The 23828-nt window shown below is 41.8% G+C and overlaps 1 protein-coding gene across 2 annotated transcripts in view; it reads left to right on the top strand.

Annotated features, from left to right (window-relative positions):
* The window catches only part of LOC143983234 (septin-10-like), a 96920-nt gene extending 86674 nt beyond the window's left edge, over nucleotides 1-10246 (top strand). For both annotated transcript variants that reach the window (XM_077482687.1, XM_077482686.1), the window contains exons 9-11: nucleotides 2128-2260; nucleotides 3829-4013; nucleotides 9566-10246. In XM_077482687.1, coding sequence (XP_077338813.1) covers nucleotides 2128-2260; nucleotides 3829-4013; nucleotides 9566-9575 — 328 coding nt within the window. In that variant the 3' untranslated portion in view covers nucleotides 9576-10246. The remainder of the gene's footprint in view (nucleotides 1-2127; nucleotides 2261-3828; nucleotides 4014-9565) is intronic.
* Nucleotides 10247-23828: the final 13582 nt, after the last annotated feature.

Raw genomic sequence — 23828 nt, 5'->3', positions numbered from 1 at the left:
ATTTTTAGTGGAATTGAGACATTGTGGTGGACAAATCTGACCCTAAGTGACACTTTGGTGAGCAGTGACACCAATACAGTGATCAGTGCTATAAAAATGCACTCACCACTGTATAAATGGCACTGGCAGTGAAGGGGTTAACACTGGGGGGCGATCAAGGGGTTAAGCGTTCCCTAGGGAGGTGTTTCTAACTATCAGGGGGACAGACTGACTGGGAGTAGCGAGAGATTGCTATTCCTAATCACTAGGAACAACTAATCTCTCTCTCTCTCTCTCTCTCTCTCTCTCTCTCTCTCTCTCTCTCTCTCTCTCTCTCTCTCTCTCTCTCTCTCTCTCTCTCTCTTCTCTCTCTCCTCTCTCTCTCCTCTCTCTCTCCTCTCTCTCTCCTCTCTCTCTCCTCTCTCTCTCCTCCTCTCTCTCTTCTCTCTCTCTTCTCTCTCTCTCTCTCTCTCTCTCTCTCTCTTCTCTCTCTCTCTCTCTCTCTCTCTCTCTCCCCCCCCCCCCCCCAGAACAGGGATCCGCCTTGTTTACATAGGCAGATCCCTGTTCTGCCTCTCTTTGAGATCGTAGGTACGTCGGTTTTCGCAGCCGAGCCGCCTTGCCGCAATATATATGCGGAAGGTGGTCAGTAAGTGGTTAAACAAAAACAAATGTGTATGGCTGCCACCTGGTCTTCTGTTCATACTTTCTCAAAGTGTTCAATAGATGTCCAGTCTTCTGTGAATGCAGCTTTTGGCTGCAGGGTTCTTGCAGCAGCACTCTGAACTTGGGTCTTTGACCCCTGTTGTTTTTGTGGGTCTGTTGGCACAGTTCCATTTGCCTAGTTGTTTCTCACCCTTGTATTTATTGCTTGGGGACATCCCATGGTGTATGAATAAGTTGCCTGTGTTCTGTACTGTACAATTACGATAAAAGGAAGTTTGACTTGACTGTAAATTCCTTCTCGGAGTACAGTAAAAGGACACTTTCCACCCTCCCATATTCTCCTTTCCTTGCTACAAAATTGAGGATTCACGTAGTGGGGTAAGGTTATAGTAGAGACACCTAAAGTTTGCTAGTGTCAAATTACCTAAAGATACCAGCCTATAATCCATAGTGTATGAATAAGTTGCCTGTGACCTGTGCTGTCCTCCAGATATGGTATTTACAGGCAAGTCAAAATTCCTTTTTTTTTTTTTTTTTTTGTGACCCTGTAGGCCTAAATGAGTATTTTAAAGGGGTTGTAAACCCTTGTGGTTTTTCACCTCAATGAATTCTTTGCATTGAGGGGAAAAAACCTTTTGTAGTTTACCAGTTCCCTGGAGCCCCCTTTTACTTACCTGAGCCCAATCCTTCCTACGTCAGGGACGAGCACACCCGCTTTAGCCTGTGTCTTGGGTTCTGATTGGATAGATTGATAGTAGGGCAGCCATTGGCTCCCGCTGCTGTCAATCAAATCAAATGACGTTGGGTCTGTGTCCTGCTGTCTGTGTTAATGGACACAGCAGCAGGACACAGGAGCTTGCCCGCATGGGTGCCCCCCAAGGGAGAGGAGCCAGGAGCGTCGCTGAGGGAACCCCAGAAGAGGAGAATCTTGCCACTCTGTGCAAAACCAACTGCACAGAGAAGGTAAGTATGACATGTTGTTTTTTTTTTTTTTTTTAACTGAAGGTTTACATATCCTTTTAACTTTTTTCCCTTTCCCCGAAGTTAAGCTTAAAAGAAATAAAATTTACTAAATCTTAACTATTATCTACACTTTTTTTTTTGTAATTGTTCCATTGCCTCTTGAATCCACAATATAGAATTCACCCTGCCAGGAATTGTAGAATTTACATTTCATTGTGAAATTGGCATGCATGCTGGAGTTACTTTTTCCCTGCACTTCGCTCAATTCTTAACATCTTCCAGGAACGGACGGGGACTGTACCATGCAGTGTACATGCACCACACTCAGTGCTTTGCTATCAGGTTGTTTTTGTAGAGGACTTTTAAAAGCTATTCTACCAACAATCCGTGAGAAATGTGTGTAGATGAACGAAGCATCGTTTGGTGCTGTGAAAATTAAGCAGATAGAAAAAAAAAAAGGATTGTGTGTATTATATTCTTAGCTATAAGGCATCAAATGATTGTGTTCTTTTCTTTCAGTCTGCAGGAGACCTATGAAGCAAAGCGGCATGAATTCTTTGAGGAGCTCCACAGGAAGGAGGAAGAGATGAGACAGACCTTTGTGCAGAGAGTCAGAGAGAAGGAAACTGTGCTGAAAGAAGCGGAGCGGGAGGTAATTTTATTACTTCCATAACTTCCCAGTTAGTAGCAGTATTTTTGTGAGTTAAGATCTGGGCTAAAGGTTTTATCTTCCCAAGGAAAAATCTCCAACTCTCCACAATCACTCGGTATTCCTGTCATAAGTTTTTTGCAGCACCTATATTTGTTAGCAACTATTTTCAAGGGTGAAGCACACGAAAGGAAAAATTTAGAACCAAAATCTCTGATGAGCATCTTGAGAATTCATTGAGAATTGCTACTCCATCTATCAAGCCAAATATTGATGTGTTAATTTATCAAAAACAGTGTCATATATTGCACTAGTTTTATGATTCCCTCTTTTTTTTTTTTTTTTTTTTTACATCAAAAGGTTTTATTAGAAAAAAAACAATAAATGTTTACAGAACAAGCACATGAATACAAAAGTGTATTGATAGGTTTCAGTAGGTAAGTAGAACAATGGGTTCCCACATTTCATGTGATTATGGGTGGTATAACAACATTTGATCTATGGGGCCTCTAGTATAATTTGTATTAACTTCTCATTAACCCTATATTGGTCAAGATGAAGTTCATGACCATTCCTCCTATCTCACTAGATGTCATAAATATTACTTCCTCTTTTACTTTTATAATAAAATGTATTACTAAAAAAAAAATGAAGTTAATTACAGGGAATGGTACATTATTTATATCAGTGATTGTTAATTGGTGATCTGCCTGGCTTTTTCTGCTCATCATCTATTCTTCTTGATAGAGTGAAGGAGATTTACTAAATCTGGTGCAGCTGTGCATAGTAACCAATCGGCTTCTAGGTTGTATTGTCAAAGCTTTGTTAAACAAGCTGAAGTTAGAAGTGGATTTGTTAATATGCACGGTTGCACCAGATTCTGAGTGCTCATGGTTTAGTAAATCTCCTCCTGTGTGTGGCCCAAGACATTTCCTCTTCTTCTAGTGTGGTCCAGAAAAGTCAAAAGGTTGACACCCCTGCCCTAAAGTAACAGAGAAAGGCACAGAAGGATCAACCAAGCTATTGTGGCATTTTCATTTTTTCCCAGACACAGAGAACTTGGCATGTAGGACAGTAAACAAGATTAAGCAGCCATCTTTCACAGTATATATTTCAAACTTCCTAAATCTGAGTATTAGAGTGTGATGGTGTGCAGTGTACAAGGTATGAAGGTAAAAAAACTTCTCAATGTCCCCCCCCCCCCTTAATCGCAATACATGTTGCATATCACTGCACACAAGCACAAACTGGCTCCTAACTGGCTCCTAGATTCAAAGCAAATTTGTCAAGCCTTGTCGTCCTTCCCTCATCATGGCACGTGGTGGCACAGAACAGGTTATACTGTAAAAACAGCACAATTGTTGCAGTCAGGCTTTATAAAGAACAGGGCAATGTGCTTACAGTAAGTCAAACAAAGTGTAGACCTTTTTTATATATTCTAATGTGGGCATTTCTTTTAAAACCACTCGTAGCTAAATTGTCTGTATCAATATCTGTAGAATGTAACATAGTTATTGTACTCTAGACCAGACTGAAGGCCGTCTTTTTATCTGTTTGTGATGTATGTATAGCTTCAGAACAGATTTGAACAGCTGAAGAGGCTTCATCAGGATGAAAGGGCAAGTCTTGACGAGAAAAGGAAAGACTTACAGGAAGAAATTAATGCTTTCAGTAAACGGAAAGCTGCTGCAGAGCTCCTGCAAGGACAGGCGTTTGGAACCGTGGCCAACACCAGTTTAAAGAAGGATCGCAAAACGTAAGTGTCTCATTTCACTTTGCTACAAATCCAATCACAGAGACCAGTAAATATTCCCATTTACAAAGTAAAACTTTGCATCAAAATTAAACCCTGCTATCAAAGTAAGAGGGAAATGCATGAATACAATATGGAAACGCAAATAATAAAATATAGGAGCACTAAATTGCACAGATCATGCTATCTATTTAATAATTAAAATAAGACGCTTCCATTAAACTTACAGAGAAAACTGACCCCCTCTGACTTAAATATTGCACATATGACAATTGTCAATGTAAGTATACCTGTTGGGATCACCCATTGAAAAGGGGGGGGGGGGAGGGGGCTGGCCCTGAAATGCATCAGTGCTGGTGTTGGCTCACACTGGAATTCATTACATATAACCTGCTCGGCAAATTGGAAAATCACAGGTGTCCCAGGAGCCACGCATCAGATCACGACTATCAAGTGTAATGGTAAATGGCAGCCTCAGCCTGTACCCCTGCCAGGCCATGCCCTCGGGGTGGAGGGAAACGCGCTGGGGCGTGGCCTGGTGGGGGTCCAGGCTGAAGCTGCCATTTACCATCGCACAGCAGGTCTGATGTGCGTCTCCCAGGACACCTGTCATTTTCCAGGATTGTCTGGGGCATAGGCGAGCTCCCCTCCCCTCCCGGACGGCTCTCTGTCTTGTTCCTACACACTATCTGAGCGGCATCACACATGTTTTTGGTCCACTCTGGATATTTCCTGGGCTGTAATTTGTCAGATTGTCTTTTGTGCTAGCTGAGGGCGAAACTGGTGATTTTTACAGAAATGCTTACCTTAATGTCACACGAGTAATATTTGAGCCTATGAGCTCAGGACTCCATGTAAGTACAAATCAAGCATCTTATTTTAAATACTAAATGGATGTGCACAGTTTACTGTGCCTGTATCTTGGTGTTATGTTTTCCTGTTTCCAGTGTGGGAAACCCGCAATCTGCAGTGAGTGTCAGTGTTAATGACACCCTAAATGCAGGTCACAAATGCAGTGCACTTGCCTGCATCGGATCGCATGGTTGCTGTGTTTTTTAAGGTAGTGCATGAACTACTTTTGGTGCGGTCCAGAGCGAATTCAGCCTACTAGGGTCGCACCTGTGTGATTCAGGGTGTAAACCAGTTGCAGGCTCAGTGATGTTCTGATACATTGCTGAGCACATGCTCCGTGGTGTGCCCCCTGGGGAGAGCAGCTGCATGATTTTGTGACCGATGAGTCCTTCCAGAGGTGTTTGATTGCCCTAGTGTGTCTGCCTTTGGTTTTATTACTAATCACTAACCCAGAACAACTATGAGAAAAGGGCTTCTGACTTTTCTCCAGATTTCTTAAGAGAAGTATGGGAATTCACCCACCCATGATCATACTTCCCTAGGTGGATACAGCATTGGTCCGATGTTGCATCTGTCCCCCGCTGCCTCTTCACTGAGAACCGAGCGATCAAACAGCGCTGATGGCTCAGTTCTCTGGGCTCCCCAAGCAGAGAGATGCTGCCTGTCAGTCAGCAGCTCTTCTGTTCTGCTCCTCCATGCTCATTGGAGCACTGAGCTGTGGATGGGCTGAGATGGCCATCAGTCCAGGCACCTGGTGGATCCATAAAAAAGGCAAAACTGCGCTATTCAATAAATCCACCCAGTGACCAGCAGCTCAAACCGTTCTACCATGACACACCAAACTATATACCATAAGGAGCTGCACTAAAATTAAATATTTTAGTGACTAAAAATCAAAAAATGTATTGATATAAATATTATAACTATGATGGTGCTCTACCATAAAGTGCAAGCCGAACTTAATTTAAATAAAAATGAATTCATACTTAAATAAAGTGGATGTGAATTGAATAAATACAAATTTCTAAATGTTCAATAATAATAATTCATGAAAAAAATTATAAATATAATAGTCCATAAAGAAGTCCCAACGAATAACTCCTGCACAAAAGTCACAAAAAATCCCAGTGCAAAATTCATATACAGCACATAATGTTCAATAATAGTAATTAATGACAAAAATTATAAATAAATATAATAATAGTCCATAAAGAAGTCCCAACGAATTCCTCGTGCACAAAAGTCACTAAAAATCCGGTGCAAAATGAAGACAAACACTGATGGGGAAAAGTGCTGTTAAAAGCAAGAGATTGCCACCACAATAGCTTTTCTGGCCGCTTACCGGAACGTTAGGTCCCTGTTCAATAGGACCAAAAAGCGCATGGGTAAGTCACCGGGATGAACCCTTTAGGGCAGGGGTGTCCAAACTTTTTTCAAAGAGGGCCAGATTCAATGAAGTGAACATGTGTGAGGGCCGACCATTTTGCCTGACATTCTTTGAACCATTAAAATTCGGTCATTCGAGCACTCATACCTGGCCCAACAAAAATTCTTGTGCCTTTGTCGCGCTCGTTTGCCCGACACACAGACGCATGCTCTGTTCTTTAGGGGTACCGTTAAGTCTTAATGGTACCCCACACATTGGAAACATGGGCTGCTTTTGGTGCAGCGCAATTAAAAAAAAAAAAAAGCTCTGGGACTTCTTTCCCTGCATTTTTGTGGGTATGGAAGCCCATTGAAATGCATGGGCTGCCCTACACACAGCATGCAGCCATGCAGATGTGAGCCAAGGGCTTATTGGAGGGGCAGTAAAACTACATGGTTGAGCTGTTTTTACCACCCCCAACTTCTCCCCCTTTAGCTGCAGAGGGAGCAGCTGGGGGTGTACACATGCTGTGGCTGCAGCTGGAGGTATGCTCAGGGTGAATGGGCCTGCACTGCAACTACCCCGCAAATGTGTGGACTGCACAGTTGCGGTATAGTGATGCTACATTTACGGGCTTAAAACAGGTGGTGAGGAGGCAACATAATGCCTCTTTACCACCTTTCAAATGCCTCTAAAAAGCGATCTGTATATGGATTGCTTTTCAGAGGAGCAGCAATCCTGGCTGCTATCACACACACAAGCACCACAAAAGCAGTTCTGATGGTACAAGAATGGGGGGGGGGTCTGGATTAAAAGTAACACACATGCATACACATACACACAGACATACACACATACAGACACATGCATATACTTACATACATACAGACACATGCACACACACACATACAGACACATGCACACACGTACATACATACATACATACATACATACAGGCACATACATACATACAGACATACACGCACATACATACAGACATACATACACACACACACACACACACACACATACATGCACACAGATACATACAGACACACATACAGACACACATACATGCACACACATACAGACAGACATACACGCACATACATACAGACACACATGCACATACGCATACATACAGACATACATGGACACACACACACATGCAATCATACATGCACAGACACACACACACATGCACACACACACACACACACACAGACACACATGCACATACAGACACACATACACACAGACAGACATGCACACACACATACATATAGACACACATGCACACACATACATACAGACATGCACACACATGCACAGACACACATACATACAGACACACATACATACAGATACACATGCACACACACACATACATACATACATACAGACACACATGCACACACATGCATACAAACATGCACACACATACATACATACAGACATGCACACACACACACATACAGACAGACATGCACACACACACATACAGACAGACATGCACACACACATACAGACAGACATGCACACACACATACAGACACACATGCACACACATACATACATACATACAGACACACATACAGACACACATGCACACATACAGACACACATGCACATACATACAGACACACATGCACATACATACAGACACACATGCACATACATACAGACAGACATGCACAAATATACATACAGACACACATGCACACATACAGACACACATGCACACACATACATACATACAGACACACATGCACACATACAGACACACATGCACACACATACATACATACAGACACACATGCACACATACAGACACACATGCACACATACAGACACACATGCACATACATACATACATACATACAGACACACATGCACACACATACATACATACAGACACACATGCACACATACAGACACACATGCACACACATACATACATACAGACACACATGCACACATACAGACACACATGCACACACATACATACATACAGACACACATGCACACATACAGACACACATGCACACACATGCACACATACAGACACACATGCACACATACAGACACACATGCACACATACAGACACACATGCACATACATACAGACACACATGCACATACATACAGACACACATGCACATACATACAGACACACATGCACATACATACAGACAGACATGCACACATATACATACAGACACACATGCACACATACAGACACACATGCACACACATACATACATACAGACACACATACATACATACAGACACACATGCACACACACACACATAAATGAAGCCTTTTTAAAACGAATCTAGCTTGTAGTACAGTACCTTTCCATTCCATTTCCTTATTCAGCCGGGTACTGCACTGTAGGGGGAAGCAGAGAGCACAGCACACTCCTCTGCACTTTACTTTCACTTTTGAAGCCGGAGCTTCACACAGTGCCTGGGATCGGCTCATCTGACAGCCCTGATCCCGCAGCACACCAGGCGGGCCGTTCAAAACCGGACTGCGGGCCGCGATTGGCCCGCGGGCCGGACTTTGGACATGCCTGCTTTAGGGAAACCAGGCAGGAAATCTCTCTCCCTCAATATTCAGGATATTAAGCCACAATGGATTTATCCATGTAAAAAAACAAGGGAATACTCGCATAGCGTAAAAGAAAAACCTTATATTTTATTAAATGAAAACGTAGATATAAACTCACATGATCCAAATATAAACAGAACGAGTAAATTAGACGAGCCGGCCGGCTCTCGACTACCGCCCGTAGTTCAGGGACTGGTGTAGAATGCGGTGACATCAGCACGCCATTCCTCCCTACGCGTTTCATCACTCCGAGGACGTGGTCACCTGGTGATTCCAGACTTTGGAAGTCGGGATGACGCGGTGCCTGGACTGATTCCTGTGACGTCAGCAGAGAGTGGACTTCAGACCGCTCTCTGCTGAAAATGGGTCACAGGAGTGCAAAATGAATTGCACTTCTGTGACCCATAGGAGGAGTACATCCAAACGAGCACAGGCTGGACTTCTCCTTTTAATTAGTATATTTGCTCTGGGCCAGTGAATCAAAAAGTACTGTAGATTTAGCATAACAGTCAGGCAGCTAGCGTTTTCAGAAGAAGATCAACAATTGCAATACCATATTTCTATTAGGGAAAAATTTGTTCTAGAGTGTATGAGAACGATTTGATTTCTTAGGTATACCTGTTGTGGGGATTTATTCATACAGATGTTCTAGAATTTTGCTAGAAATGTAAAGTTGATATTCAGTGTAAGACTTTTAAACCCGTTTTTTGCTATGTTTTGCAGTTTCATGTGATTGGATGATGTGCTACAATCATATTCACCAGTGGCAATGGTTTTAACTCCACCTGTTTTTAAATGGGTCCATGAAGCCTCCATCCATTTCTGAAAAGAAAGAATAGAAATCTGTGTACAATAGCCAGTGACAGAAGATAAGGAACAAAGCAAATTTCCATCTAGACATTTTCATTGTAACCCCGTCAAAACCAGATGGCTGCTTGGATGTGATGCTCCCTCCTGGAGCTGCCTGGTACCAAAGAATACAAGGGGAGACGTTTGCAGCTGTAGAGTCCAGGAATCATTACTGATGGTTTTTCAGGATAACCAAAATATTCGTTGTGTAGGTTACTAAGGAAATGGGACATATACAAACTGGAGATATGTTAATGTGCCCACAGATAATTCTATATGTATAATCTGCTTTGTTCAGACTTGTTACTGTTTTCTAACTTTTTTAGTTACAGCAAATACATTTATATTCATATCTATTCTGTAATATTGTCTGTTTCATGTGGACTTTGAAACTTAGGAATTTTGGATTTCCCTGTGTTTTGACATATCACTAAGTTGATAATTGTTTGAATTGCAGGAGTGCATAAACAGTTGCCTAATCCAAATGTATATTTTAAAACTGATGTTATACTGTATAGGCAAGTATACTTATAAACGGGAACTTTTTCACATGAATACATCAAGTTGTTCTTAATAAGTCGTGTTGTATTGATTGCATAACAACTACCCAAGCTTGCCTGCCTCCCACACATCATCATGATGGGTTAATATGAATAGATGGTGGCTGGAAAGAGAGAAGAATAGCTCTTACACATAGGCATGCACAGGGTGTGTGCCTGGGCACACCCTAATCACTGTGTCTGGTGCCAATTCTGGCTACTCCCCTCATTTAAGTATAAAGAACGAGGGAAGGGGCTAGTAAATATGTAATTTACTGGCCCCTTCATTTTCTAAATGAACGCAGTGAACACACTCACTCACTGTGTCTATTCATAACTGAAGCATAGTAAACTGTGTTTCGGTTTGTGAATGAACAGGAAGCCACGCAGCACAGAGCACTTTACGTTCATTCACTGCCTCGTACAGCAGAGGCTGCAGAGAAAGGCATGTGTGTTTGAGCTTTGGGTTGCACACTCTAATGCAGGCTGCGCACACCTATGCTCTTACATTAAGTTTTGCAACTGACTGGCGTTCAGGCATCTTATGTTGGTTTGGCTGCAGAAAGGGCAGCATACATCTTCTGATTACCCCTGCTGATGTTTATTAGTTGATTTTAGGTACCCCTTAAAATGCGATATTAAACTCAAAACCAAAAATATAATATATTTCAGCTTACCAATCATTTTTCTTTTTTAGGCTTTTTTCCTCCTCTGTTTTCATATGGTGATCTGGCCAGTAACACACCTCCTTTTATTAAATGTGCCTCCACTATGGCTGAATGAGCACAGGGGGCACCTTTTGGATAGCAGCAATATCAGTCTGGGAGGGAGGGGAGTTCTAGATGTACTAGCAGCTTCAGATACACTAACAAATTGAAGTCAAACTTCAGATAACACTTTAGACGCAGTAACAGCACCTTACCTTTTGGGATAAAGATTTTCCATAAATAAAAGTTGATCATTGTAAGCATCCCTGTCAGTGGTAAATGGTTTGTCTTATCACTGTAAACTAATACATCTGCAAGAGAGCAGGTTCAGTAAAAAAAACTGTCTTACTGGAAGGGTCACCAGATGAAAATAAAAGAGAGAAAGCTTAAAGTGGTTGGAAAGTCAGAAGGTTTTTTATCTTCATGCATGAAGATAAAAAGCCTTCTGTTTGTGCACTTGTCCCCCTAATACTTACCTGAGCCCCATTTATGTCCAGCTATGTCCACAAGTATCATGGCCACCCTGGATTCTCCCTCCTGATTGCCAGCGGCACCATTGGCTCTCGCTGCTGTCAATCAAGATCAGTTAGCCAATCAGGAGAGAGGGGGCGGTGTCGAACCATATCCCCATGTCTGAATGGATACACTGAGCTGCAGCTCAGCTCGGGTGCCACCATAGCAAGCTGCTTGCTGTGCGGGCACTCATCAGGGGGGAGGGGCCAGGAGCAGCAAAGCGGGACCAGAGGAGGATTTGGGCTGGTCTGTGCAACAGGGCAGGTAAGTATGACAGGTTTGTTATTTTTATGGGGGGGGGGGGGGAAGAGACTTTACAATCACTTTAAAACAGAATATTAATACAGCCATCACATCTAAGAATTGGTAAGCTGCAAAAACTATATATATATATATATATATATATATATATATATATATATATATATATATATATATATATTGCTTTTGGGTTTAATACCGTGTTAAATAAAGGTCTTCAAAATTTTGGAAATGCATCAAGATACTTGCACCTTTCATTAGTATAATTCAGCAGTTAGAAAGTAATTCAGGTGTCCACCACCTCGCAGTTATTCCTTGTCACAAACCACTCCTTAAATAACAAACATGGCATAAAACCAATAATCATTTTGCATGCAACCACACACTTTTGTAAGGTAAATGGGATCCATTACTAATGCTAACTGTCCAATTATAATGAATGTTTTTAATTATGGATTAATGCACTCACTTGTGATTACAATATGTTAAAAACAGGAAGAACAGCAGGGGATGGACTATCACTCTGAACCTTCAGTGACCCAATGAAAGCCGTTAAATTCTTTAGAGATGCCTCACGTTTAAAACATACAAATAGTATTAATTATATAAAGTATATTTTAGGGTGACCTTCCCCTAGAGAGGAAATTGGCACTGGTTGAAGACCTTTGGCATAGTTCCCGCTTCAAAGCAGTATAGCCAAAGCTATTTTAGCCTTACTTCTCCTATGGATTCCAGGAGTGCACTGCAACTTTACAGTCAGGATCCACCCAGATGCCTGGGCCAGCAGCTGGCTCAGCCCCTCAGCATGCAACTGAGAGCATGAGCCAGCCCCTTCCACCCCCTCCACAGCCCAGCACTCCAGTGAGTGCTGGAAGAGCAGACCACAGAGTGATGGCTAACAGTCACTGTCTCTCTGCAGACTGAATACTGACAACTGAGCAATCATCAGTCTTTGATTGCTCAGTGTAGAGATGGTGGGGGACAGATGCAGCTGAGACCTGTGTTGCAGCCATCTAGGTGAGTATGTTTGTTTATTTTTTTTTCTATTCCCGAATTTCTCTTAATTCAGAGAGACATCGTTTCCAATTTAATTCAGAAGGATAATAAATGACTATCAAATCTGTAAGCTTTCCTTTTACTGGTATTTATGTTATAAGAGGCTTAGGATTCACAGTTTCATATTTAATGATTAAGGCAAGTTATAGATCCTGTGTAGTTTAGCATATAAACTATCACTGTATTATGACTATCGACCTTAGGTGATCTCATACCCATTCACAGGCAGTTTTGAATAGTGCAGTCATTTTATCTTGTAAAACATTTTGACCATATACTTTGAGGGCCAGTTAACACCAGATGCAGTTCTGTGCACTTTTTTTGCTGCACTAAAAATGCATGCACAGTGTTTTCCATTTGCTACAATGGCTCTAGTTCACACCATGCAGTCAGTTCCAGTCAGTTTCTGCATCGGAAAATTACCAGAAACTGATTTGGAATTGACTGCACTGGTATGAACTAGAGCCATTAGACTATATGGAAAACACTGTGCATGCATTTTTAGGGCCAGCTCACACCATAAAAATGTACTTGTACGTACCGAATCAGTTTTTGCTTACCATTCACACCACACACAGTTCCGGTGCATTTTTGATACAATCCGCTAGGTTCTAGGTTTTCTGCATCGGAAACTGACTGGCGTGAACTAGAGACATTGGAATACATGGAAAACACTGTGCATGCATTTTTAGTGCAGAAAAAAAGCGCACGGAACTGCATCTGGTGTGAACTAGCACTTAAGGTAAGTATAGAAATGTTAAATAACAGGCCTTAGAACACAATAAGAATGGCCCTATAAAAGACTTGCATTACCTGTAATCATCCCATCAAATTATGGGTACACTATCCATATTGTTAAATTCATCATTTAAATAAAAAAATAAAATGATTGCAGTGAGAATCGTAAGGGAACAATAATCTTTTCGTCTTTGACTATAATATAGGACCCTATGGAACCTGGGTGTTTGTGGTTGTATTTTTTCCTTTTAAATTAAAAGAATATTAGGAGACCGTTATCTTTCTCACAGCTGACCTCCACATCTATACCTTTGAAACACATGCTGTATATATTGACTTTATTACCAAGTGTTTTTTTTTTCGCATTCTTTTTTTTCCAAATTAGTTTTTTATACATGTATTCCAAATCAAAACAGCAAAAATAATACAAGAGAAACCACGCTTAGTTGGGTGCAATAGAAAATGTTAATATACAATCTCTTACTGAAGAGGACCCTGTGTTTCATCATACGGAGGAACATAAAGTGAGAAACTTATATTGTATGGGTCCAGCCAGAAGGATAGTAATACAGGTCGCCAATTGCCATAGAAAGCAGTGCAGGTGACCCTACTTGTATATCATTGAGTTGGTAATTTCTCCAGCTGTGTCTGTCACATGTTCTACGTTGGAAAGTTACACCAAGTGGTGCAAAATACAAAATAAACATTGAGAGAGGAAAAACAAACCCATTATATATAAGTAATAATTAGGGGGTAGAGAGGGCATGGGTGGGCTGTGGGTGTATTCGCTCCACTTCAGCTCCTTATGGTCCATAACTGATGGTCAACCTTTGCCGCGGGTATGGAATACACACTTTGCTAGTCTCTGCATCACTGGGTGAAGGATACCGCTGACCTGCCAAAATGTGCTCAAACTCATTGGTGCAAGAATACGCAAGCCAGTAGAACCAGGTTCTATTAAATTTCTCTTTAGTTACCTTTAGGGCACTAGTCTCACTCTCCATATGGCAAATATCCTCAACCTTAGGGAACCATTGTGTGAAAGAAGGGACTCTTGTGGATTTCCACAATGCTTGGATGAAAGAACGAGCCGCATTAACCAAATGTGGCAGCACTGAGTTCTTGTACACCTTCACCAGCATTGGGGTATGGTGTAAAAGAAAGAAAGCAGGTGTGTAGGGGACCTGGATATCAATAAATATCTGCATAATGGCATGGGCTCCCTTTCAGAAGGGCTGGGCAAGACCAAAATATGTGTAGCATATTTCCCTCATTGGCGGCACAGCTCCAACAACTGTTGGGCACCACTGGGTACATTTGTTGCAATGCAGCTGCGTTCGATACCACCTTGTCGGTATTTTATATCCTGATTCCTGGTCATATTGCTGACGGAAAATGTATATGTCAGGGACAAAATTTTCGATTGTTCCTTAGGGGATAGTTCCAAGCTGAGGTCCCTTTCCCACCTGTCCAAAAAAGGAGGAGTTGAGTGTGAAGTTTCTGAGAGTAGTAATTTTATAGGTAAAGGAGAGAGCATGTCCAATTGGGTCCATCGGTCAAAATTCCTGTTCAGATGTGGTTAATGGATGGTTCTATGAAGACGCATCAGCAATGATTTTAGAAAGTAATATACAGTGGTGTGAAAAAGTGTTTGCCCCCTTCCTCATTTCCTGTTCCTTTGCATGTTTGTCACACTTAAGTGTTTCGGAACATCAAAGCAATTTAAACAATAGTCAAGGACAACACAAGTAAACACAAAATGCAATTTGTAAATGAAGGTGTTTATTATTAAAGGTGAAAAAAAATCCAAACCATCATGGCCCTGTGTGAAAAAGTGATTGCCCCCCTTGTTAAAACATACTATAACTGTGGTTGTTCAATTTCTATAGCCACACCCAGGCCTGATTATTGCTACACCTGTTCACAATCAAGGCATCACTTAAATAGGAGCTGCTTGACACAGTAAGGTCCACCAGAAGATCCTTAAAAGCTACACATCATGCCGAGACCCAAAGAAATTCAGGAACAATTGAGAAAGAAAGTAATTGAGATCTATCAGTCTGGAAAGGGTTATAAAGCCATTTCCAAAGCTTTGGGAATCCAGCGAACCACAGTGAGAGCCATTATCCACAAATGGCGAAGACATGGAACAGTGGTGAACCTTCCCAGGAGTGGCCGGCCGCCCAAAATTACCCCAAGAGCGCAGCGACGACTCATCCAAGAGGTCACAAAAGACCCCACAACAACGTCCAAGGAACTGCAGGCCTCACTTGCCTCAGTTAAGGTCAGTGTTCATGCCTCCACCATCAGGAAAAGACTGGGCAAAAATGGCCTGCATGGCAGAGTTCCAAGGAGAAAACCACTGCTGAGCAAAAAGAACATCAAAGCTCGTCTCAATTTCTCCACAACACATCTTGATGATCCCCAAGACTTTTGGGACAACATTCTGTGGACCGATGAGACAAAAGTGGAACTCTTTGGAAGGTGTGTGTCCAAGTATATCTGGCGTAGAAGGAACACTGCATTTCATAAAAAGAACATTATACCAACCGTAAAATATGGTGGTGGTAGTGTGATGGTCTGGGGCTGTTTTGCTGCTTCAGGACCTGGAAGACTTGCCGTGATAAAAGGAACTATGAATTCTGCTGTCTACCAAGAGATCCTGAAGGAGAATGTCCGACCATTTGTTCGTGTACTCAAGCTGAAACGAACTTGGGTTCTGCAGCAGAACAATGATCCTAAACACACCAGCAAGTCCACCATTGAATGGCTGAAGAAAAACAAAATGAAGACTTTGGAGTGGCCTAGCCAAAGTCCTGACCTGAATCCTATTGAGATGTTGTGGTATGACCTTAAAAAGGCCGTTCATGCTCGAAAACCCTCTAATGTAACTGAATTAGGACAATTCTGCAAAGATGAGTGGGCCAAAATTCCTCCAGGACGCTGTAAAAGCCTCATTGCACGTTATCGCAAACGCTTGGTTGCAGTTGTTGCTGCTAAGGGTGGCCCAACCAGTTATTAGGTTTAGGGGGCAATCACTTTTTCACACAGGGCCATGAAGGTTTGGATTTTTTTTCACCTTTAATAATAAACACCTTCATTTACAAATTGCATTTTGTGTTTACTTGTGTTGTCCTTGACTATTGTTTAAATTGGTTTGATGTTCCGAAACACATAAGTGTGACAAACATGCAAAGGAACAGGAAATGAGGAACACTTTTTCACACCACTGTAATTGCAGTAATTGAAAATGACTTTTAGGTTAAAATTTTGATCCCCGGAACATTTGAGTGACGTCTATCCCAGATGGGTGTCAGTGGGATAACACAAGTCTGGTGTCATTGAGAAACATTAAGCCATAGATCATTAGTGTTGCTGGGTTAAAATAAATGCCATATTGTTGGTGTCAGTGGGAGAAAAGGAAGCTCCAAATTGTTGTTGGTTGAGTAAATTAAGTACTAAATTGTTGGTGTCAGTGACAGTAAGAATAAGCTTTAGTGTGCAGTGGTTACTTACCTGAACATGCACTACTGCTCTGACTCCACCCTAATGTGAAACTACACACTTACTGTAAGGCAACAGATCACTGTGACCAATAGTCCAGCATAATTACACCTCCCTTTCAATCTGCAGTGTCCTGGAGCTTGTGGAACAACCCGCTGGGATGTAGGATAGGATCCAAAATCTCAAGACTGGTCCACAGGATCTGAGACACTTAGCTACTCTGCTGTAGTATGAAAAAACTTCCAAGCATGTGCACAGAGACCCATATGTGCACATTATTAGAACTGCAATCATTCTGTTCTCTGCTTTTTGGAAAAAAAAATGTAAGTCTTATTTTTTGCTAGCCATGGGCACATGACGCAGTATCATTCCCATATATCAATGTTTCTCAACTCCAGTCCTAAAGTATCCCCAACAGGTCATGTTTTCAGGATTTCCCTCTGATGAAATGGCATCGGTAATCAAATCACCTGTGCAAAATAATGGAAATCCTGAAAACATGACTTGTTGGGGAGGACTGGAGTTGAGAAACTTTGCTATAAATTTTGCGCATTCGAAAATACTAACAGCATTTCCATAAAGAACCCATAAACAGAAGGAAAGTTATGTTTAAACACTTCAGTACCAGGCACTTTCCACCCTTCCTGCCTAGGCCAATTTTCAGCTTTCAGCGCTGTCACATTTAAAGGGTGATTGGCGGTCATGCTACACTGTACCCAAACAAAAATTTTTGCATTTTGTTCCCACAAATAGAGCTTTCTTTTGGTGGTATTTGATTACCTCCTGTGTTTTTTTTTTTTTTTTTTCTTTTTTGCTTAAAAAAAAAAAAAAGACCTAAAGTTTTGAAAAAAAAAAAGTTTGTTTCTTTTATAAAATGTTGTAGATAAGTATGTTTTCTCCTTCGCTGATGGGAACTGATCAGGCGGCACTGATGCGGTGGCATTGATAGGCTGCACTGATGGACACTGGAAGGCTGCACTGATGGGTACTCCTGGGTTGGACTGATAGGTGGCACTGATGGACACTGGGTTGGACTGATAGATGGCACTGATGGACATTGGGTTGGACTTATAGGTGGCACTTATGCATGACACTGATGGACACTGATAGATGGCACTGGCAAGCATTGCTGTTGGGCACTGATTGCCATCATGTTTGGGCACTCACTGGCATCCCTGGGGTGGCATCCCTGGTGGCCATCCATGATCAACATCCCTAGTGGTCCTGGGCGGGCAAACAGCCGATCAGCTCTCCTCTACTCGCGTGTGAGGAAAAGCTGTTTTTCCTGTTTACACTGTTTTACCATGGCTGATCACGTGGTAAAAAGCCTCCGTCAGAGGCCCTTTACCGAGATCAGTGTAGCGGTGTGTCAGACTGGCACGCCGCACCACCGATCGTCGCGCTGCTTGCCCCCCACAGATACGCGCTGGCTGTTAACCTGAAAGACGTCATAACAGAACCACCACCCAGCTGTCATTTTGCTATAGGCTGAGCGGGAAGTGGTTAATTTAGGCATGTTGTGGCATGGCTGGTGTAGGCTCTTAAGGCTGGGTTCACATGTGAGCATGTATACAATGAGGAGCTGCGCTAAATACAATGACATTTTTTTTTCTGTAACGAAAAAGCTAAAAGAACAAGACAAATGCACTCAAAGTTGTGTACTACTACCCACATGTGTTCATATAAATGAATAAAAAAACAATTAAAAATATCAAATAGATAGTGTGAACTAAATCAATAATTGATTAAATATATTAAATAAATAAATTTGATGAGACAGGAAACACAATCAAACCTTATTAAAGGTGTAAAAAATGTCATAAATCAAGTTACATGCGGCAAATATTGTAAGCTAACACCGTAAGGTGTACAAGCTCAAATTGTGAATAAATAAATAAATGGATAATATCTTATTAAAGTGACTACAAATAACGATAAAGATTATTATGAATTAACTAAATAAATAAATGCATGAGCATAAATAAAAAATGAATTAATACATTTAAAAAAATTCAAAATTCATATTCCGTGTATAAACAAAAAGTTTAATAGTCCAAACAAGTCCCATAGAATATAGTAGACCAAAAATAATATGTTGTCTAAAGTGAATTGAAGACTGACACCACCAGAAATACGTGTTAAAAGGAATCGAATGAAGCGCCTCCACCAATGAGTAATTCTGGCTGCTTACCGGAGCGCAAGATCTCAGGATTAAGTGAGATCAAAAATCACAAATAAAGATGGTCAGGGTAAGCTGGCACAGGAAACCAAACAGGACCTCTCTCTCCGAATATTCCAGATGATTAAACCGTTATGCCCAATCCATATGTAAAAACAAGAGGACACTCGCATAGCATAAAACCCTTTAACTTTTATTATACAAATAAAAAGCAAGTAAACTCACATGTTCAATGAACGTGAAAGGCAATTTCTCTCGACTGCCACCCGTATTTCCGGGTCTGGCGTAGAACGCGGTGACGTCAGCACGCTGTTTCTCCCTATGCGTTTTGTCACTATATGGACGTGGTCACGGGAAGCTCCCAGCAGCAGTCCTGTCTGTCCTTGTGCACAGTTTCAGGTCCAATTTCAGACCAAATTTTTGGCTAAATTTGGATCTGAAACAGATCAAAAGATGCACAAGGCTCCTGTGCAATTCGTACCAGAGCCACTGCGGAGATGTGTGAACCGGCTCCATAGAGACCCAGTCACAATCTTCTGCTGTGCTCATGAGCCACTGGAACACTTTCAGAAGTGGCAGGAGGGGATGCCACTTGCCAGGGTTTCTCGGGCTTACCGTTTTTACTGGCGTGCCTGAGAAACGTTCTGGCGGTGATCGCCTCTATGGTCTTGGAGGACCGGAGCGATGTCATGACGTCACTTCCGGTCCAGAGTGGAAGTAAACTCTTTTTTAAAGCAAAAAAGAATATATATATATATTTATCTTTTAAAGGTAAAGGAGATATTTGGAGTATTTTTGACCCCATATCTCTCCATAAAGATGGCGTGTCATGTATTTTTATTTTATTTCAGGTACTTATATAGAGCTGTCAATTTACGCAGCGCTTTTACATATACATTGTACATTCACATCAGTCCCTGCCTCAAGGAGCTTACAATCTAAGGTCCCTCACTCACATTCACATACTAGGGACAATTTAGAGAGGATCTAATTAACCTACCATCATGTCTTTGGAGTGTGGGAGGAAACCGGAGTACCCAGAAGAAACCCACGCAGGCACAGGGAGAACATTCAAACAACATGCACAATAAGTGTATATTAATTGGTTTGTGTGAGTCATGTGACACATCATCCTTCTTTCTATTACAAGGGATTGTTTCCATTCTTTGTAATGGGAATAAAAGTGATAAAAAAAAATGAAAGGGACAGTGTAAAAAGAAAAAAGATTGAAAGGGCCCTCATCCCTTCGTGCTCACGCACAGAAGTCAACACATACGTAAGTCGTGCACACATGTAAACCGTGTTTGCACCACACATGTGAGGTATCACCATGAACATTAGAGTGAGAGCAATAATTCTAGTGCTAGACCTCCTCTCTAATTCTAAACAGGTGTAGCACTGACCCCCGAAGGAGCGCTGATTTAATTGGGCTTACCGTTACCTTCTTCACCTCGTGTGTGTCTAGGGGTTTCCCGAAGTAGATGGCCCAAGAACTGCAGAGACTGACGCCAGATCCACTTAAAGGGATTTTTATTTGCAGAAAGTAATTAACAAACACAGTCTCTCAACATGGGGTTAGAGGGTTTAGGTAGGAAAGTCCAAGTACTCTTTGTGCTAACTCAAATAGGAAAAGTCTCTCACCAGTAGGAAATCCAGAGAATAGCCATTCACAGCTGGATTCTCACCCTTATTGGATAGTCCTTTTCTCACCAGGCCTAGCAGCCAACAGGGTGCTTCAATCAGATACAGTCTCTGCCACAGACTTGCTATAGAACACTTGAGTAAATCTGAAAGTTTGTAGAACACTTGGAGAACCCTCGTATGGTACCAGTATCTTGCAGCCAGTCTGGCGATACCACACAAGACCAGATTCACTTGGGGTCTTTCAACTTGTCCAGGCTCTTATTGAGAAGCCAACCTTTGCGTGGCCTTCTCCCGAAGAGTCCTCCCCTGGATACCTTCACAGTTGCTGCTCCACAAACCAAGACGCCACCTTTGAATTCTTCTTTCAATTTCTTTGCCTCGGGCTAGCCAGCCCCGAGACCTGTAGTTGGGTGGATCCGCATGCCAGGCCATGAGAGTCCTGGGGGCTGGTCAGGAGGACCAGGACTATCAGCCAGAAAACACTTCTGGACCCGAAACCCTGGAAATGTGACATCAGCACCTTATGTACCCTCTCCCAGAATGCACAGCAAGAGTGACACTCCCACTGGGCTGTTTCCGAGAGAGAATAATCCCTTAATGCACCCAACTAGACTACATTCTGGACCCTGCCAGGGGCGACAGCGCCACCCATAGTCAGGCAGAACACCATGCAGTCCAGCCAGATTGGTACTGAAGTCCAATAAACCCAAAACCAAACTCCAGGAAAAGATAAATGACAAAACACATAGCGCACTGTGCAGTGCATTCCACGGTCATCCATAGAGAGCTGGTAACAATCTCTTGTCATGTGAATTGGATGTGGAAAAATTTACATAGGTGTTACAGCCTTATAATTGTAAACAAAAAGTGTCAGAAAAGGCTTGGTCTTCAAGTGGTTTTAAAGGATAGTTAATCCTGGGCTTATACTTCTCTTTATTCTCATATCCAGCGAATTTTACTGCTGAGATGGATCCAGCTAGCTTCTCCTCCTTCTGTGTATGCTTACAAAGGCTGTATTGGGGCTACAGACAAGCCCAGGCTGCCTTGCATTCGAAAATGAAAAAATTCAGTGAATGCAAAATGGTTTTGTGCTAGATCAGTATACAAATGTATGGCCATATCTGTTAGTAAATCATTGCTCCAGTAGGGTTGCCATCTAACCCATGAAGACTGATGCACTTGGGTGCACATGGCTGTACGCCACCATAAAGGAGTGTTTTTTGGCACCTGGGAGTCCGAGGTGTTTACAAAGGCTGTACAATTCAATAACAGGCTGTGTAGACACCATGGCTGTACATACACTTACTGCCCACTTTATTAGGTACACCTTTCTAGTACCGGGTTAGGCCTCATTTTACCTTCAGAACTGCCTTAAAGTGGTTGTAAACCCTTACAACACACTTTGCCCTACAGGTAAGCCTAGATTAAGGCTTACCTGTAGGTCTAAGAAATATCACCTAAACCTACACAGTTTAGGAGATATTTCCAGAAAGACAGGCACCGCTGTCTACGGCGCATGAAAATCCCAGTAGATCAGCATTTTTTTGAAATACTCAGAGCAGCTTGTTTGACACCAACAAGCATGCCACGTTCAAAGTCACTTAAATCACCTTTCTTCCCCATTCTGATGCTATGTTTGCACTTCAACAAGTTGTCTTCACCACGACTAGATGCCTAAATGCATTGAGTTTCAGGCATGTAATCAGCGGATTAGCAATTTTTGTTTCCAAGCAATTGAACAGGTGTACCTAATAAAGCAGCTGCTAGTAAGGATGAGCTCAGGCGTGTTCACATGGTCCACGTGCAGAGCCCGCCAGGAAGTTGGCGCAGCGCTGTGCTAATCACAGGCAGTGATCTCTGCATCGGGGCAATGTCTCACTGCCTGTGATTAGCGCTGCACTGACTTCCTGGCGGGCTCTGCACATGGAGTATGCGAACAGGCCTGAGCTCATCCTTAGCTGCTAGTCTGAGTGGTTAGCACAGGGATGATTATTCCTCTCTTAAGCCCAGTACACATGATGAGATTATCGGATGAATGATCGTCTGTTTTTTTTTTTTTTTTTTTATTTGTATGCTAATCTCAGATCGAATCTGATGAGTTTACGAAAATTCCCGTACAACAGAAAAATTTTTTGAAAGTGATGTCATGTGTTGTAATGCATTTGTATTGCATTTTTGAACAATATAGCTGTTCTGATTAAATGAAAATCGTACAATCTGGCATCGTACAAATTTTTATTTTTTCGTGCACATCCGATAGAATGATATCGGATGAACTGTCATGATCAGCTCTCAAAAGCTCTGTACTAATGATCCGATTGTCGTACGATCACTTCGACAGTGGTATTTTCCATGCGATTTTCTGATTGTGTGTATGGGGCATTACACATGTGCAGTTACACCCATACAGCTGCTGCATCTATTGGCCTGTCATTAATGTGTACGGACCAACAACTGTGTCCGAATACAAACAACTGTGACAGTGACACCCAAGCACAGAAGTTATTAATAAAGTATCCAGTCACAGTGAGTTCCCATTTGGGGTGACTGGATACTTTTTTTTATTATTGACTAACATACATGAATTGCCCATGGTCACTGAAATAGTTGTAGTATCACCTTTCCCCTCCCAAGGGGTTTCACAATAAGCTCTATCATATTTTCTTTTTTCTGTCAGATTATTTTGTTTTGTAACCCATGACATTGAATGTCGCAGTTTAGCACAACGTTGACTTCAAAGCTAGACCTAATTATTATATGTTTATTATAGGTTCTCTATCTCTATCTATCTATATATATATATATATATATATATATATATATATATATATATATATAGTCTTTGTATGTCTGAATTTTAAGGAACAAGCGACCAATCACTATCATTTTTAACATAAAGAAACGTTCCAGCTTCAATCATTTCCTAGTGCCAGAATCAAACATGGCTGCTTCTAGCACACGTGTCTCAGCGTAATGACGGATGTGATTGTCGCCGA

This window comes from Lithobates pipiens, unplaced genomic scaffold, assembly GCF_037356315.1.
Source record: "Lithobates pipiens isolate NorthernLeopardFrog02 unplaced genomic scaffold, aLitPip1_a1.2 Scaffold_16, whole genome shotgun sequence".
NCBI classification, from domain to species: domain Eukaryota; kingdom Metazoa; phylum Chordata; class Amphibia; order Anura; family Ranidae; genus Lithobates; species Lithobates pipiens.
The sequence above is the reverse complement of the archived record's forward strand: the minus strand, read 5'-3'. Positions and strand labels throughout refer to the sequence as shown.